The sequence below is a fragment of the Schistocerca gregaria genome, chromosome 2, assembly GCF_023897955.1.
Source record: "Schistocerca gregaria isolate iqSchGreg1 chromosome 2, iqSchGreg1.2, whole genome shotgun sequence".
Taxonomy (NCBI): domain Eukaryota; kingdom Metazoa; phylum Arthropoda; class Insecta; order Orthoptera; family Acrididae; genus Schistocerca; species Schistocerca gregaria.
The window spans coordinates 142,236,374-142,251,766 of NC_064921.1; the positions used below are offsets into that span (position 1 = coordinate 142,236,374).

The 15,393-nt window shown below is 40.1% G+C and overlaps 2 protein-coding genes across 3 annotated transcripts in view; one reads left to right on the forward strand and one right to left on the reverse strand.

Annotated features, from left to right (window-relative positions):
• Nucleotides 1-15,393, forward strand: part of LOC126336538 (proline-rich protein 2-like) — a 479,405-nt gene that overhangs the window by 150,523 nt on the left and 313,489 nt on the right. The gene's annotated exons all lie outside the window — the stretch shown is intronic.
• The window catches only part of LOC126336532 (proline-rich protein 2-like), a 271,653-nt gene continuing 270,550 nt past the window's right edge, over nt 14,291-15,393 (reverse strand). For both annotated transcript variants that reach the window (XM_050000337.1, XM_050000338.1), the window contains exon 3: nt 14,291-14,655. In XM_050000337.1, coding sequence (XP_049856294.1) covers nt 14,432-14,655 — 224 coding nt within the window. In that variant the 3' untranslated portion in view covers nt 14,291-14,431. The remainder of the gene's footprint in view (nt 14,656-15,393) is intronic.

Sequence of the window (15,393 nt, forward strand, 5' to 3'; positions counted from 1 at the left end):
TTTGTAAAAAGATGCTTTATCACAGCACGATTCTCTTTCACTGTGATACCTCTATTTTTTCGCACCATGTTCGCTTCAAATTGCATAGAAAAATAAAAACCAGTACTGCTGCTTCACAATTACTATCACAGATAATGTACAGGACAAGCAAGGTTTAATGGAAAAAAAACATCATAATTGATCTACATCAATTTTAACTATGAAAAGCCAAGGACTTACCAGTAACCCGTCGTAGTGCTTGAGTTTCATCATATTTGAAAGGGCTAGTTAATCTATGAAGTCTTTAGCAAGCCCAGTAAAAAATTAGTTTTTACTTAACAACTCGAAAATTAAAAGAGATAATTCCACAGAAACTTCACAGTATGTTTTTATTTAAAACTGAACCTAATTCCAATAGTAAAACTTTCTATCACAACTACTGCGCATATTTTTCTAAAAACTGGATTTTTGTGGAAACTAGTCAGCGGATCATGCTGAAATTCAATATATGTAACACTGGAATATTGTTCCATCATATATCTAAGTAGTGTGACATTAATTCAACAGTTAATTTTAGTTTAGTAAAGCGCACAATGATTTGTTTGAGTGCCTATTCACACTTAAGATGCGGCTAAATTATGTTTGGGCAGAGCAATGGGAAATTACCGATCTCACTCGCTCGCCACCACTGCTACGTTGCCACACATTACGCCCTATTTAAATTCATAATAAAATTTTAACATAACGTTAAAACCTGAAGCAAGTGCTGCATAATCCTACTAATATCATTAGGCATTCTCTTATTCACTACTGTATACTCAAAACGCTATTGTATAATGAAATAAAAATCACCATAAACATACAGTTGTATAGATACATAAATATGGTAGAATCAGATTTTTATTTCCAATTTTTTGATTGTTGTTTATTTTGTTTCAGTCGATATTCCAGAAAAAAGCACGAACCCTTCACGCAAACAAAGTATAGTATTCCATTGTTGCTTTACCAAACGTAGGTAGTTTGGAGAGCATCATAATGACCTTCCATGCGCTACTTACGTTGGACTGAGGAGTAAGTCATGCTCTTGTGCATCCTTCTCCTCACTATATTAATTTAGAAAAGGAAGGGGAGAATTCACTTTGTCCAGTGTTCTCCTCGCAGTTTTTCTTCACATAGCTCACAGGCTGCAGGTGCTTGAGGCCTCCATGTCTCTGATAAAGAGATAGCACAGATTCAGCTTCTGTTCTCTGAATACTCAACGGGAGGAAAAAATAAATTTAAAATATACGTTCTCTGTCTTCTTATCTGTATAATTCTTTTAGACGTTAACGGAAAGAAGGGTTCTGTTCCCGATTACGTATTTTCTCAAGGCTGCTATTGATAATACATCGTTCTCAAAATTCAGAATGCTGTCATTTTATAAATTTATATTTTTACTTTGTTACTGAGCCTGAGTCACGAATTCTCTTCATTACAGAATTTTTACTTACCTTTAATATGACCTTATCGACCTTCTTACTCTGTCACATATCAGTAGTTTGCACTGTATTATTAAATCAGTAGTTTCTTTATTTCGTAAAGTTAAAACAGCAGTGAGCTCGCATCTTTGTATGACTCAATTAGAATATGGATTTGTTTACTATGGAAATAATTTCTTTGTCTGCAGCTTCTTTGCATTGCCATTATCTTTATCGAAAGCTGTGTTTATTACATTCGCCTTTCTCAATAATGTCCATTTCTTTAACGCATTTTATCAAATGGTTCAAATGGCTGAGCACTATGAGACTTAACATCTGAGGTCATCAGTCCCCTAAACCTTAAAACTACTTAAACCTAACTAACCTAAGGACATCACACACATCCATGCCCGATGCAGGATTCGAACCTGCGCAGTTCCGGACTGAAGCGCCTATAACCGCTCGGTCACAACCGCCCGCTCGCATTTTATCTGCCCATTTGTTAATTCTTACTTCTTAGCTGCCCTTTCACCTTACAGCGAATGTACGAGTTTTTAAAACACTTTATTCAGACATGAGGGAAATAAATATAAACATAAATCTCCTAAAATATTCTCCATTTCTATTTTTTTCTTATAATACATTGCCTGTTCCTTTCGTCTGTCTACTGACCCACTTACACACATTTCTGGCATGTGCATCATGCCACTTCCTCATACATCCTTCAGATAATAATAGTTCAATTTCGTATGCCTCTATTCGGATAGATTTTATGGTCTCTCATAATAACAAACTACCAATTTTTAAAATAAAACTTCATGGAAACATCATTTCATAGGTTCTAGAAAACTTAAATTATTATAACTTTTCAAGCACAGTATTTACAAACTTCCCAACCAATCCTACTTTCAACTTTTATTCCCATGTTTATCATTCTCTTTTCTTCTCCTTTCTAGAAATCATAGAATTTCAATGAAAATTGTAAATCCACTAACGCAAACTCTCCTCTTGGGGTTGCTATGTCACAAATAAAGTACATCAAAATTCCCCTCTATATCCGCATGCAGTGACTCCTGTGGGGTTAGGATGACACAGCGACCGGTCGGTGGCGTTGAGCCTTCATGGCCTGTTCGGAAGGAGTTTAGTTTTGTTTGAAACGGTGAATAAATCTCACATTGTAAGTCCCTACGTAGTAATAGCCGACATACATACATAAAGAAATACGAATCTTATTAACAATGGTTAAAAAGACGAAGGAATGAAACCAAAAAGTGGAAAAAAGGTTTCATTCAGCCGGGAAAGCACAATATATCAAAATGACTATCTGCCAAAGAGTTCCCTACATACTCTACTCCACTGGTAAGAAAAATAAGAAGAAATTATCCTGAAAATGAAAATAAAGTTTCACTCAGCTGAGACTGCACCATAAGCCACATTGTGTGTCCGCCAAAGACTGGCAAATTCCCTACCGTCTGTTAATTGCTATTATCTATAAATTTTTTCGATTCCCCTATGTTTTTGAGTCCCAATTCTTTCTTATTAAAGTCTGTACGCACTTGCATGTGATTTACCTATTATTCTAAGTGGTTTAATATCTTTCTTCAAGTACCCCCTATTTTTCATGACTGTAATGGATGCTTCCCATGATTCAATTTCATTGTGCTTTCCAATGAAATGCTTCTTAATTACATCAGAGTTTGACGAATTTAACACTACTTGTCTGTGATCAAAGTCAATATTTCGTTCTACTTTGAGAAGAAATCAGTGACAGTTAACATATCCACACTTAAACTTGACACAATTGAATAAGGGTGATCTACAGGGTGAAAAGTAGTTAAACCGACAAACTCTGGGATGTTGTAGGGGACATCAAAACGAATAATTTTCCCTAATGTCATTTTTTCCTATGAGGATTATTTAAACTGGTGGAGGCCGTGTTACGCTCTTCAGTTGTTAGAGGCCGTATTACGCTCTTCAGTTGTAGGCAGCTGCAGTCCACCAGTGAAGTAGTGCATTGTCTCTGTTTACTAATGGATCTATACACCTGGAGTGAGTACACTGACATGGTTGGTGCGTACTACGTAGCGCACCACAACGGACGAGCTGCACAGCTGGTTTATCAACAACAATATCCTAATCGCCGTTTCCCGCATCATACGACCTTTGCTGCTGTGTAACAACGTCTGCGTGAGACCGGGTCATTTAGCAGGTTACCTGGACAGTGACGCCGTCGCACGGTAAGAACGCTCCAATTTGAAGAATCTGTCTTGCAGCATGTGGAGCGGGGTCCTTCAATCAGCACTCGTGCAATCGCACATAACATGGGGATGAATCAGACGAATCTAAGAACAGGCCTTTCGAGAACAATTGTTACGTCCATTTCACTTACAGTGTGGCCACAACCTGGAACCAGTTGATTATCCACCCAGAGCAAAGTTTTTGCAGTGGTACCTGTAACAGTGTGAAATGCATCCTACATTTCTATCCTCTGTGTTGCTTACCGATGAAGCAACGTTCGAGAGTGATGGAGCCTTCAACATGCACAATTCGCATGTTTGGAGTGAGGATAACCCACAAGTCACAGTTACTAGCGCTCATCAACTGCGGTTCTTCGTAAATGTGTGGGTCAGTGTTCTTGGGGACTGTTTAATTGGGCCGTATCTGCTACCTAGGCCATTAAATGGCATGCACTATTACAATTTTATCGCCAGAGCATTGCCAGAATTGCTGGAAGACGCCCCGCTCCCTACAAGAAAACGCATGTGGTTCCAACATGACGGGACGCCGGCACATTTCAGTCATCGTGTGAGTCGATTCCTGGACCGACGGTTCCCAGAAACGTGGATTGCCAGAGGTGGTCCTGTACCATGGCCTGCTCAATCCCCACATATGTTCCCTCTGGACTTTTTTTGTGTGGGGAGAAATGGTCAACCTTGTTTACGCAACTCCAGTTGCATCAGAAGAAGATCTGGATGCCCGGATAGTAGCAGCAGCAGGAACAATTCAGGATACTCCTGGGGTTTTTGCCCGTGTCAGACAGACGGTGTAACCTTTGTTTACGTGTCAATGGAGGCATTTTTGAAAATCTACTGTAATTGAAATTTGGTTGTGTTAATGTGTTGCCTGTTGGTCATAAAAAAATTAATTTGTCGCCAGAGGAATCTTCCTCTACCGGTTTAAATACTCCTCATAGAAAAAAAAAAATTAAGGAAAAATATTTGTTTTGATGTCCCCTACAACCTCCCAGAATTTGTCATTTAAATAGTTTTCACCCTGTATAATCTTTTCCTTCATATGAAAGTTTCTTTCTTTACTGCTTTAGGTATTTTTCCAGTAACTCATACAATTCTTAAACCAGTTACCCTTGGTTCACCTAACTGTTGGTAATAGGATCAAAGAATGCTTGGGACAGTGTACTGTCTCACTCCCATTATCAACTAGACATTTCGCTATTATATAAAAAAATTTTAACTCTGTAATACGGTTTATTATTTTACTTAGGACAGGAAACTTATTAAATTTATCGTGCAAACGTTTCTCAATCTGTTTACAGCTAAAAAGATCTCTTTCTGTTACAAATATATTTACACTGACGTTCACAGGGTCATCATAATTCTGTTTCCAGCTGCATTTTCTAACCTATATACCAATTTCAAATAGAACAATTCTAGCCCATTGTTGTCATTTTCGGTTTCATCTTTTCTGTAGAATTCGACAGACACGAAACCCGCCTCCTACTGAATTCTTTAATAGATTAATGGCCAGGTTTATACTTTCTACCCCAGAATGCCTCAGTACGTCATTTTGCTTATTGTGGGACTAGTATTCACTCACAAAATCAGACTCGAGCTCAAGTAAAGTTTGATTACGTAGTGAAACATCAACTGACCAACACAAAGCATATCCAGACAAACGACTTCGAATGAAGGAAATTTTCTTGGTCTCAGGCCACACATACGGCAACACAACATCAAATGTGTGTGTTAGCTTGTCTTGATCAAAACCGAAAAATTACCCACATCCAATGAAAGCGCCATCAACAGAAACCACGTGTTGCACAGTTGTGTCCGACAGACTACCAGAGATTGCTCCACATTCTGTGTTAACAATGCTAGTGCTCAAATCGTCTTCTTGGCGTTCTTTTGTTTCTACCTTTCAGGATTTACTTCGTCAAATTGAATAAAGCAGAGTTCGGATTCCTTCCCAATTCTTCTTGAAAAATTCTCTACTAACAGATCAGTATTTTTCTTGAATTCATTGTAAACATCATGGATTTCGGTTCTAAAAATGTTGTGCAATTCAGATAAATGTTGCGCTACTTTGATTTTCAAATCATGACGATTAGACTCAGTTTTATAATTCAAACTGTCTATGTCGGATTTCGTTTCATCCCTCAGTGCATTATGAATAGACTCAGTTTTCAAACTTAACTCTGAATTCAATTTATCTCTCAATTCTTCGTTATTACAGTCCATTTTATTATACTGTTCGTTATTACCAGATCGTAATTCATGCTTTAAACTACTCCTTAATTAATTACTATCTGATTCTGTGTGGCCTGAGCTCCCAGTTGGTGCACATCAACAGCGCAGAAAGATACGTGTATAACTTCTTTTCTGTGTTTACTTCGTAGATTCTTACTTAAATTGCTTGTGAGTTTCGTATAGGAGGTGTAATTTCGAGTTTTAGTTACTATAATCGTAAATTCAGGCAGATTGTAGCGCAGTCGTTAGGCATTTGTACGGGTTAGTTCATACATTCTTTGCGTGTTTCCCTTGCGTTATCTAGGCACGGACTCGTGTTTCAGTAACTGTTGTTCAACATCGATTAGAATGGACAGGGACTGTGATTGCTGTGTTCGGATGAGGGCTGAGTTGGCATCCCTTTACTCACAGCTTCAGGCAGCGCTGACTTAGGTCGCGCAGCTTCAGGCTGTTGCCAATGGGCACCATTGTGGGGAGCCGGACTTGGGTATCACGGGGATGTCAACACCGTCCCGTCTGTCCCCAGATCGGTCTGCCACTGTGGTTGCCCCGCTTGCTGCTCGCAGTGGGGCTGAGCCCTTGCCTGTGGACGATTGGGAGGTCATTCCGAGGCGTGGCAGGCTGATCAGAAAGCCTCCCAGGTGCGTCTGACAAACAGGTTTGAGGTACTGTCTCTGGCTGAGCCAGATGCAGCTGCCTGCCCTATTTCAGAGGATGATACTCAGCCTTAAAGGTCCAGGCAATCGTAGAGGGTGGACTTACTGGTAGTTGGGAGCGCCAATGCTAGGCGCGTAATGGGGCCCCTTAGGGATATGGCGGCTAAGGAGGGGAAGAAATCCAGTGTGCACTAAGTGTGCATTCCGGATGGAGTAATTCCTGATGTGGAAAGGGTCCTTCCGGATGCCATGAAGAGCACAGGGTATAGCCAGCTGCAGGTGGTGGAACATGTCGGCACTAATGACGTGTGTCGCTTTGGGTCTGAGGAAATTCTCTCAGGATTCCAACGGCTATCTGATTTGGTGTAGGCTGCCGGTCTTGCTTACGAGATGAAGGCAGAGCTCACCATCTGCAGCATCGTTGACAGAACCAACTGCGGACCTTCGGTGCAGAGCCGGTTGGAGGGTCTGAATCAGAGGCTCAGACGGTTTTACAACCGTGTGGGCTGCAGATTCCTCGACTTGCACCATAGGGTGGTGGGGTTTCGGGTTCCGCTGAATAGGTCAGGAGTTCGCTACACTCAGTTGCCGGCTACACGGGTAGCGGAGGCTGTGTGGAGTGGACTGGGCGGTTTTTTAGGTCTGAAGGCCTCGGGAAAGTACGGGGTTTGCTGCAATCTCAAAGGGTGCATGGTCAATACAGTACATGCTTGGATCAAGGAACAGTCGGAATTGTAGTTGTAAATTGTTGTAGTTGTGCTGGGAAAGTCCCTGAGCTTCAAGCGCTAATAGAAAGCACAGAAGCTGAAATCATTATAGATACAGAAAGCTGGCTAAAGCCTGAAATAAGTTCTGCAGAAATTTTTACGAAGTCTCAGACGGTGTTCAGGAAAGATAGATTAGGCAGAATTGGTGGTGGAGTGTTTGTGTCTCTCAGTAGTGATTTATCTTGCAGTGAAGTCGAAGTAGATACTCCGTGCGAATAGGTATGGGTGGAGGTTATACTTAACAGCCGAACTAAGTTAATAATTGGCTCCTTCTACCGACCCCCAGACTCCGATGATATAGTTGCTGTACAGTTCAGAGAAAATTTGAGTCTCGTAACAACTAAATACCCCAGTCATAAGGTTATGGTTGGTGGGGACTTCAACCTTCCCTCGATATGTTGGCAAAAATACCGGTGGTAGGCAGAAAACATCTTCCGAGATTGTCCTAAATGCTTTCTCCGAAAATTATTTCGAGCAGTTAGTCCACGAACCCACGCGAATTGTAAATGGTTGCGAAAACACACTTGACCTCTCAGCCACAAATAATCCAGAGCTAATAGAGAGCATCATGACTGATACGGGGATTAGTGATCACAAGGTCGTTGTAGCTAGGCTCAATACCGTTCCTTCCAAATCCATCAGGAACAAACGCAAAATAATTTTATTTAAAAAAGTGGACAAAGTGTCACTAGAAGCCTTCCTAAGAGACAATTTCCATTCCTTCCGAACTGACTATGCAAATGTAGACGACGTGTGACTCAAATTCAAAGACATAGTAACAACAGAAATTGAGAGATTCATACCTCATAAATTGGTAAGAGATGGAACTGATCCCCCATCGTACACAAAACCGGTCCCAGCGCTGTTGCAGAGGCAACGGAAAAACCATGCGAAGTTCAGAAGAACGCGAAATCCCAAGATTGGCTAAAATTTACAGACGCGCTAAATTTGGCACGGACTTCAATGCGAGATTCCTTTAATAGGTTCCACAACGACACATTGTCTCGAAATGTGGTAGAAAGTCCAAAGAAATGCTGGTCGTATGTAAAGTACACAAGCGGCAAGACGCAGTCAATACCTTCGCTGCACAGTGCCGATGGTACTGTTACCGACGATTGTGCCGCTAAAGCGGAGTTATTGAACGCAGTTTTCCGAAATTCCTTCACCAGGGAAGACGAATGGAATATTCCAGAATTTGAAACACGAACATCGGCTAGCATGAGTTTCTTAGAAGTAGATACCTTAGGGGTTGCGAAGCAACTCAAATCGCTTGATACGGGCAAGTCTTCAGGTCCAGATTGTATACCGATTAGGTTCCTTTCAGATTACGCTGATACAATAGCACCCTACTTAGCAATCATATACAACTACTCGCTCACCGATATATGTGTACGTACAGATTGGAAAATAGCGCAGGTCTCACCAGTGTTTAAGAAGGGTCGTAGGAGTAATCCATTGAACTACAGACCTATATCATTGACGTCGGTTTGCAGTAGGGTTTTGGAGCATATACTGTATTCAAACATTATGAATCACCTCGAAGGGAACGATCTATTGATACGTAATCAGCATGGTTTCAGAAAACATCGTTCCTGTGCAACGAAGCTAGCTCTTTATTTGCACGAAGTAATGGCCGCTATCGACAGGGGATCTCAAGTTGATTCCGTATTTCTAGATTTCCGGAAAGCTTTTGACACCGTCCTTCACAAGCGACTTCTAATCAAGCTGCGGGCCTATCGGGTATTGTCTCAGTTGTGCGACTGGATTCGTGATTTCCTGTCAGGAAGGTCGCAGTTCGTAGAAATAGACAGCAAACCATCGAGTAAAATTGAAGTGATATTAGATGTTCCCCAGGGAAGCGTCCTGGGACCTCTGCTGTTCCTGATCTATATAAATGACCTGGGTGACAATCTGAGCAGTTCTCTTAGATTGTTCGTAGATGATGCTGTAATTTACCGTCTAGTAAGGTCATCCGAAGACCAGTATCAGTTGCAAAGCGATTTAGAAAAGATTGCTGTATGGTGTGGCAGGTGGCAGTTGACGCTAAATAACGAAAAGTGTGAGGTGATCCACATGAGTTTAAAAAGAAATACGTTGGAATTCGATTACTCGATCAATAGTCCAATTCTCAAGGCTGTCAATTCAACTAATTACCTGGGTGTTAAAATTACGAACAACTTCAGTTGGAAGGACCACATAGATAATATTATGGGGAAGGCGAGCCAAAGGTTGCGTTTCATTGGCAGGACACTTAGAAGATGCAACAAGTCCACGAAAGAGAGAGCTTACACTACACTCGTTCGTCCTCTGTTAGAATATTGCTGCGCGGTGTGGAATCCTTACCATGTGGGATTGACAGAGAACATCGAAAGGGTGCAAAAAAGGGCAGCCTGTTTTGTATTATCATGTAATAGGGGAGAGAGTGTGGCAGATATGATACGCGAGTTGGGATGGAAATCATTAAAGCAAAGACGTTTGTCGTCGCGGCGAGATCTCTTTACGAAATTTCAGTCACCAACTTTGTCTTCCGTATGTGAAAATATTTTGTTGAGCCCAACCAACATATGTAGGAATGATCGTCAAAATAAAATACGAGAAATCAGAGCTCGAACAGAAAGGTTTAGTTGTTCGTTTTTCCCGATCACTGTTCGGGAGTGGAATGGTAGAGAGATAGTTAGTATGATTGTGGTTCGATGAACCCTCTGCCAAGCACTTAAATGTGAATTGCAGAGTAATCATGTAGATGTAGATGTATATTCAATGTAAGGAAATGGCACTTGAATTCAATCTGACATCCCTACAATCCCACTTTGCATTTCAACTGGTTTCAGTGGAGTTTCTTGTGTTATGTGACTCATTTGAATCCCTAAAGAGGCAAATCTAGTTTCACCATCTGACACATCGAACTGTTATCTTTTTACTTCATAAAAACCACGTCCGTTTCAAAGACTGGTTCGAGATTAATTTTCACATCGCCCTCTGCAGTAGATTATGTAGTGTATCGTAGCAAGTCTAGATTACTTCAGGAGGAGGTCGAGCACATACTGCAAAACACACACACACACACACACAAATTATTATCAGTAATGTCTTAAAACGTAGGAATGACAAATAGTTAACGTTGGTAACAATTATTGTCCTCACACATGACATATATTTGCTGCTGTTGTGGACACTTATAACATTTAGTTCTTCGTTCATTGCAGAATGATAGTTTGATATCAAAGTTCAATTGGCTATAGCTTGACGTAAAGTTCTGAATAACTTTTCTATTAGCACACTGCCGGGCATTTAGTAATACGGTACCGTCGTCACAAGCGATGGTTTCATGTGGTCACTGATTACAGATTTAAATGTTGAGTTAACCGGGGGTACCTTTTAATAAACTTTGGTACAGTCGATTAAATGTGGACTTTATCTACCAACAGTATGGTGCAACTGAGAAACCGATGGATCGATCGTGGTGGGGTTGATGATCGGCAATTCATTTGACGGTCTCTATACCCTCCTGACTAACCACATATGATTTTTTTTGTGGGGTTATGTGAAATTTCAGTTTTTTCACCTACTCTACCAAAACAGCTACCAGAACTACGAGCTCATATTAACAGTGCTTTTGAATAGATTGATAGGGATTTTCAGCATCTAACGTGGAAAGAACATGATTATCAACTTGATACCTGCATATTCAGTAAGGGAGCCCTTGTAACACGTAAAAAAAACTTCTTGAGTATGCCCTGTAAAAATATGTAAAATAGTACAGCTACAGAAAATCTGTGAAATCATTTCAGTTATTCCTGATAACCGTGTATTTATAATCAGTCATACAGGGACTGAACGAATAATGGGAAAACACATTACCATCCTGATACGGCGCAGGTCCGGTATGATTGTCAAGGGAATTTTATACAATTCTTACTGGAAAACTGTGGCAACTTCAGGCGAACGACGATAGAGGTCGGTAGTGATCACGCATCCTTCTCTCCACAGTGGACCACAAAGACTCCATAATACTGAGATCTGGAGACTATGGTAACCAGGAGAAGTGTGACAATTCGTCCAGTGCTGGATGATGCGAGTTGTGTGAACAGGAATCCTGAATCACAGGTTCAGCATCACCGCCGGGCAACAAACGTTCCATGGTTACAGAAGCGCCCACCATACGAACACCAGTCCCTTGCCCACCTTCGAATTCACTTTGCTCCGACACAATGCGCTCACTACTACACGGAACTCTGTTCAGACTACGACTGACACAACGTATGATGGATATTGCACATGTGGCGTTCGTGGTCAAATATACCAGCTCAGCTGCATTTGTGTTCAAACATGCGTTTCTCATGGTGTTTTCATATTTTTGCCCAACTCGTATATTTTTTGGAGATCGTTAATTATGAAAACTAAATGGATTTTAGGAATATAGTGCTTTTAGTTTCTCTTTGTATTGACGCTGTAAGATACAGGATTATGAAAAAATAGGACTTCCCCTAATCATGTTGTATAAATTTCAGTTATCGTCTGGGTTTTGCTTTTAGGGAATTTGTTGTTATTGTTGTTGTGATCTGCAATCCGATGACTGTTTTGAAACAGCTCTCGAAGCTTATCTATCCTGTGCAAGTCTCTCCTTCTCTGAGTACTCACTGCATTCTATAGTTGAGCTGTGGTCTCCCTCTACAATTTTTACCCCTATTGTTCCCTCCTTACCATTTAGAATATTTCTTAATGCACCAAGACATGCATCTGATTCCTTCTTTCAGCCACCTTGTGCGATAAATATCTCCCCTTTTTGGTTTTATTCAGTACCTCCTCGTTACTTATTCGATGTATCCATCAATATGTAGCATTGTTCTGTAACACCTCTTTTCAAAATCATCTATACTACTTCTGTTTGAACTATTTACCATCCACATTTCATTTCTATACAAGGTTACTCTCCAGACAAACACTTATAATAGACTTTCTAATAATTACACTAACATTTGATGCTAACAGGTTCCTCTTTTTCAGAAATCTATTTCTCAATATTGCCCGTCTGATTTTGATACTCTCTCTATTTATTTTACTGCTCACATAATAAAACTCATCTACTACTTCTAGTGTTTTATTTCCTAATTTAATTCCCCACCCCTCCAGCATCACTCAATTTTAATTCCACTAATTCCCTTACCTTTTTTTTAATTTTTGATGATTTTCACCTCACAAACTATTTCGAGAGTTCTGTTCTTATAAATCCTCTGCCATGTCTGAGAGATCTACACGTTTTGACTGCTTCCCCGTGAACTGAAACTGACGTTTCAGGTTTCTCCTTGGTGCCATTACAAACTGCTCAATTTACAGTTAGAATAACGTTGGTGAGAGGCCACAAAATTTATTCACAACCTTCTCAACTTCTGTTCTCTTTCCATGATCTGCGACTATTATAAAAGCGGTCTGGTTTCTGTACAAGCTACGACAAACCTTTCGCTCCTTGTATTTTATCCATGCCACCATTAGAATTTCAGAGTGTTGGCCAATCATGAATGTGCGAAGCTTTCCCCGCATCTATAGTTTTAGAGTCAGTTTTGACTCGCATATTTGCAGATTTCTCCAGAACCCAAACTGATTTCTCCAAGGTCTTCTGTAAATAATTCGTAGCAATATTTGCCAACTATGACTTAAAAAATTAATAGTACAGTAATATTTACAACTGTCAGCACCTGACTTTTTTAATAGGAGGTATTAAAGTCTTCTTGAAGTCAGAAGGTATTCTCACTGCCTTATATGTCACAGTCATTCTCCGAAGTCTCCCAATAATTCTGAGCGAATGTCGTTTACTCCAGGGGCCTTGGTTCGAATTAGATTTTTAAGTGTTCTCTCAAATTATTATGACAGTATCACATCTTCTATTTCATATTTATTTACGTCTGCCCATTTGTTTAACATTGTCTTCAAGTTCATCTCCTTTGCACAATCCTTCTACATATTGCTTTCACTTTTCAGCTTTCCCTTCATTGCTTAGTACTGGCTTATCATCTGAGCTCTTAATTTCCTTCAACAGCTCCTCTTTTCTCCATGGGTCTCTTTATTTTCCTATAGGCGACATCTCCCTCCATTGCTGCTTAGCTATATTACACTTCATTTCAATCTGTGTTTCAGACGTCCTTATTCCCTTTCATCTGCTTCCAGTGTTGCGTTTTTGTATATCCACGTTTCGTCAGTTAAATGTAGTATCTCCTGTGTTATTCAAGTCTTTCTACTGGGCTTTGTCGTTTTGCTTCTTTGGCACTGCTGCTTTCACTATTTGATCTCATTCTGCGACAAAAGCACTTCAATAGCCCTTTCCGTTTCTTCAATGTTTGCTGTGCAAGCTCTAGGTGATTCACTCTGTGCAATAAGAAAAACTCCACAGAGGTAGTAACAGCTACTCTGGACACTTGCAGTTATTAATATTTTAGATTGGGTCGATGTTATCATAAATCAAAATCAGTATTGCTACACGCCTTCAATCTCCTTGGTACTTTCAGAGAAAAGTAATCATCTAGTGATAATGTTTCCATTATAAGAAGAAATTAAGACTAATTTTCAACCAGTCCATATTCTAGTAAAGTGTATTAATTTTTCAGAATTTATTTCAGGATGTAATCTCGATAAACTACCTGTGAAACGTTTCGAGCATCCTAAAACCTTAGACGAAACAATTCTAGTGTATAAGCTTCCTAGGCTGAAAATCTGAAAAAAGTACTTATATTTTTCTGTTACTCTGCCAAGAGAATTTTTATCTTAATGACACGATAATATGTAAAAATTACTGACATTTAATAAAATTTCTACATGTAATCATTTGTGTCATGTGCTTCCACCAATAAATTAATTTTAATGTGTTTCTTGCAGTGAATTTTCCCAGATCTACAGATTTGCTTAAGCCTCTGCACTTCAACAAATCTAAGGTTGAGTAAAAAGTTAACAAAGACTTTTTTTATTGTAATTTAATGAGACATGAATGAAAACAGTAACATTACAATACTTTATAAATAAGCTGAAGAGAGTTTAGTGAGCACTAGGTAAGCAAAATTTAAGACTTGTTTCAATAAGATATTTGTGATGTTTCATTAGAAAACACAGCTCCAAAGGCGGCCAGGACCTCCTGCAGGTGGCCCTGGGGGTCCAGTAGGCTGAGGTCCTCCAGTAGGCTGAGGTTCACCGGTGGGCTGGGGCCCTCCTGTTGGTTCAGGACCTCCAGTGGGTTGGCCAATTGGCTCAGGGCCTCCAGTAGGTGTTCCTGGAGGTCCAGTTGGTTCAGGACCTCCAGTAGGTTGACCTGTTGGATCAGGACCTCCAGTTGATGGGCCAGGTGGTCCAGTTGGTTGTGGCCCCTCAGTTGGCACAGGAGGACCTGGTGGCGTTTCTTGGCACCTGCATGCTGACACCTGTGACAGAATTGTGTAACGCATCTCAGTGTCTGTAATTAAGATTTATGTACTTACATAAAAAGATCTGTGAACAATTAGTTTGTTACACTCTGTCGGATCTACCATTCATTAAATATGTATACTTTTCAGATACATATCTATCTGTGTGTAACTACTTGTTGCTAACATCTGAAATAACTGTTGAAGAGTGAAGAGGTCTAAGAACCAAGATTTTTTAAAATGTATACCCTATTTTTTGTTATTATATGAACTGGATGAATGATAGTGAAAATATGACTCAATCATCTTGGACGGTGATCTGTTATAACGAAATCGTGAAAATTACCTAAGTTACGATACTTATTGGAGACTCGTCAGTAAACGCTACTCACCGCAAGGCAGAGGAGAACAGCTGCCACTGTCGCCCTCATGGTGCTGAAGGATGACAGAGAGTAGGAATGTCGACCTTTTATAAGTTGCAGTATTGCGTGATGTACTCGTGTCGTGACCGAGCGACAAAAGGAAGAAAAATAGAGTTGAAACCTACTCATCTGATGCAACATCTGTTTGACTTTCAACGTTACAGAATATAACTTCGACGGTCTTCACAGTTTACGTTTCTTGCAATTTTTCTTTCTATTTGGGTTACCAAACAGGAAATT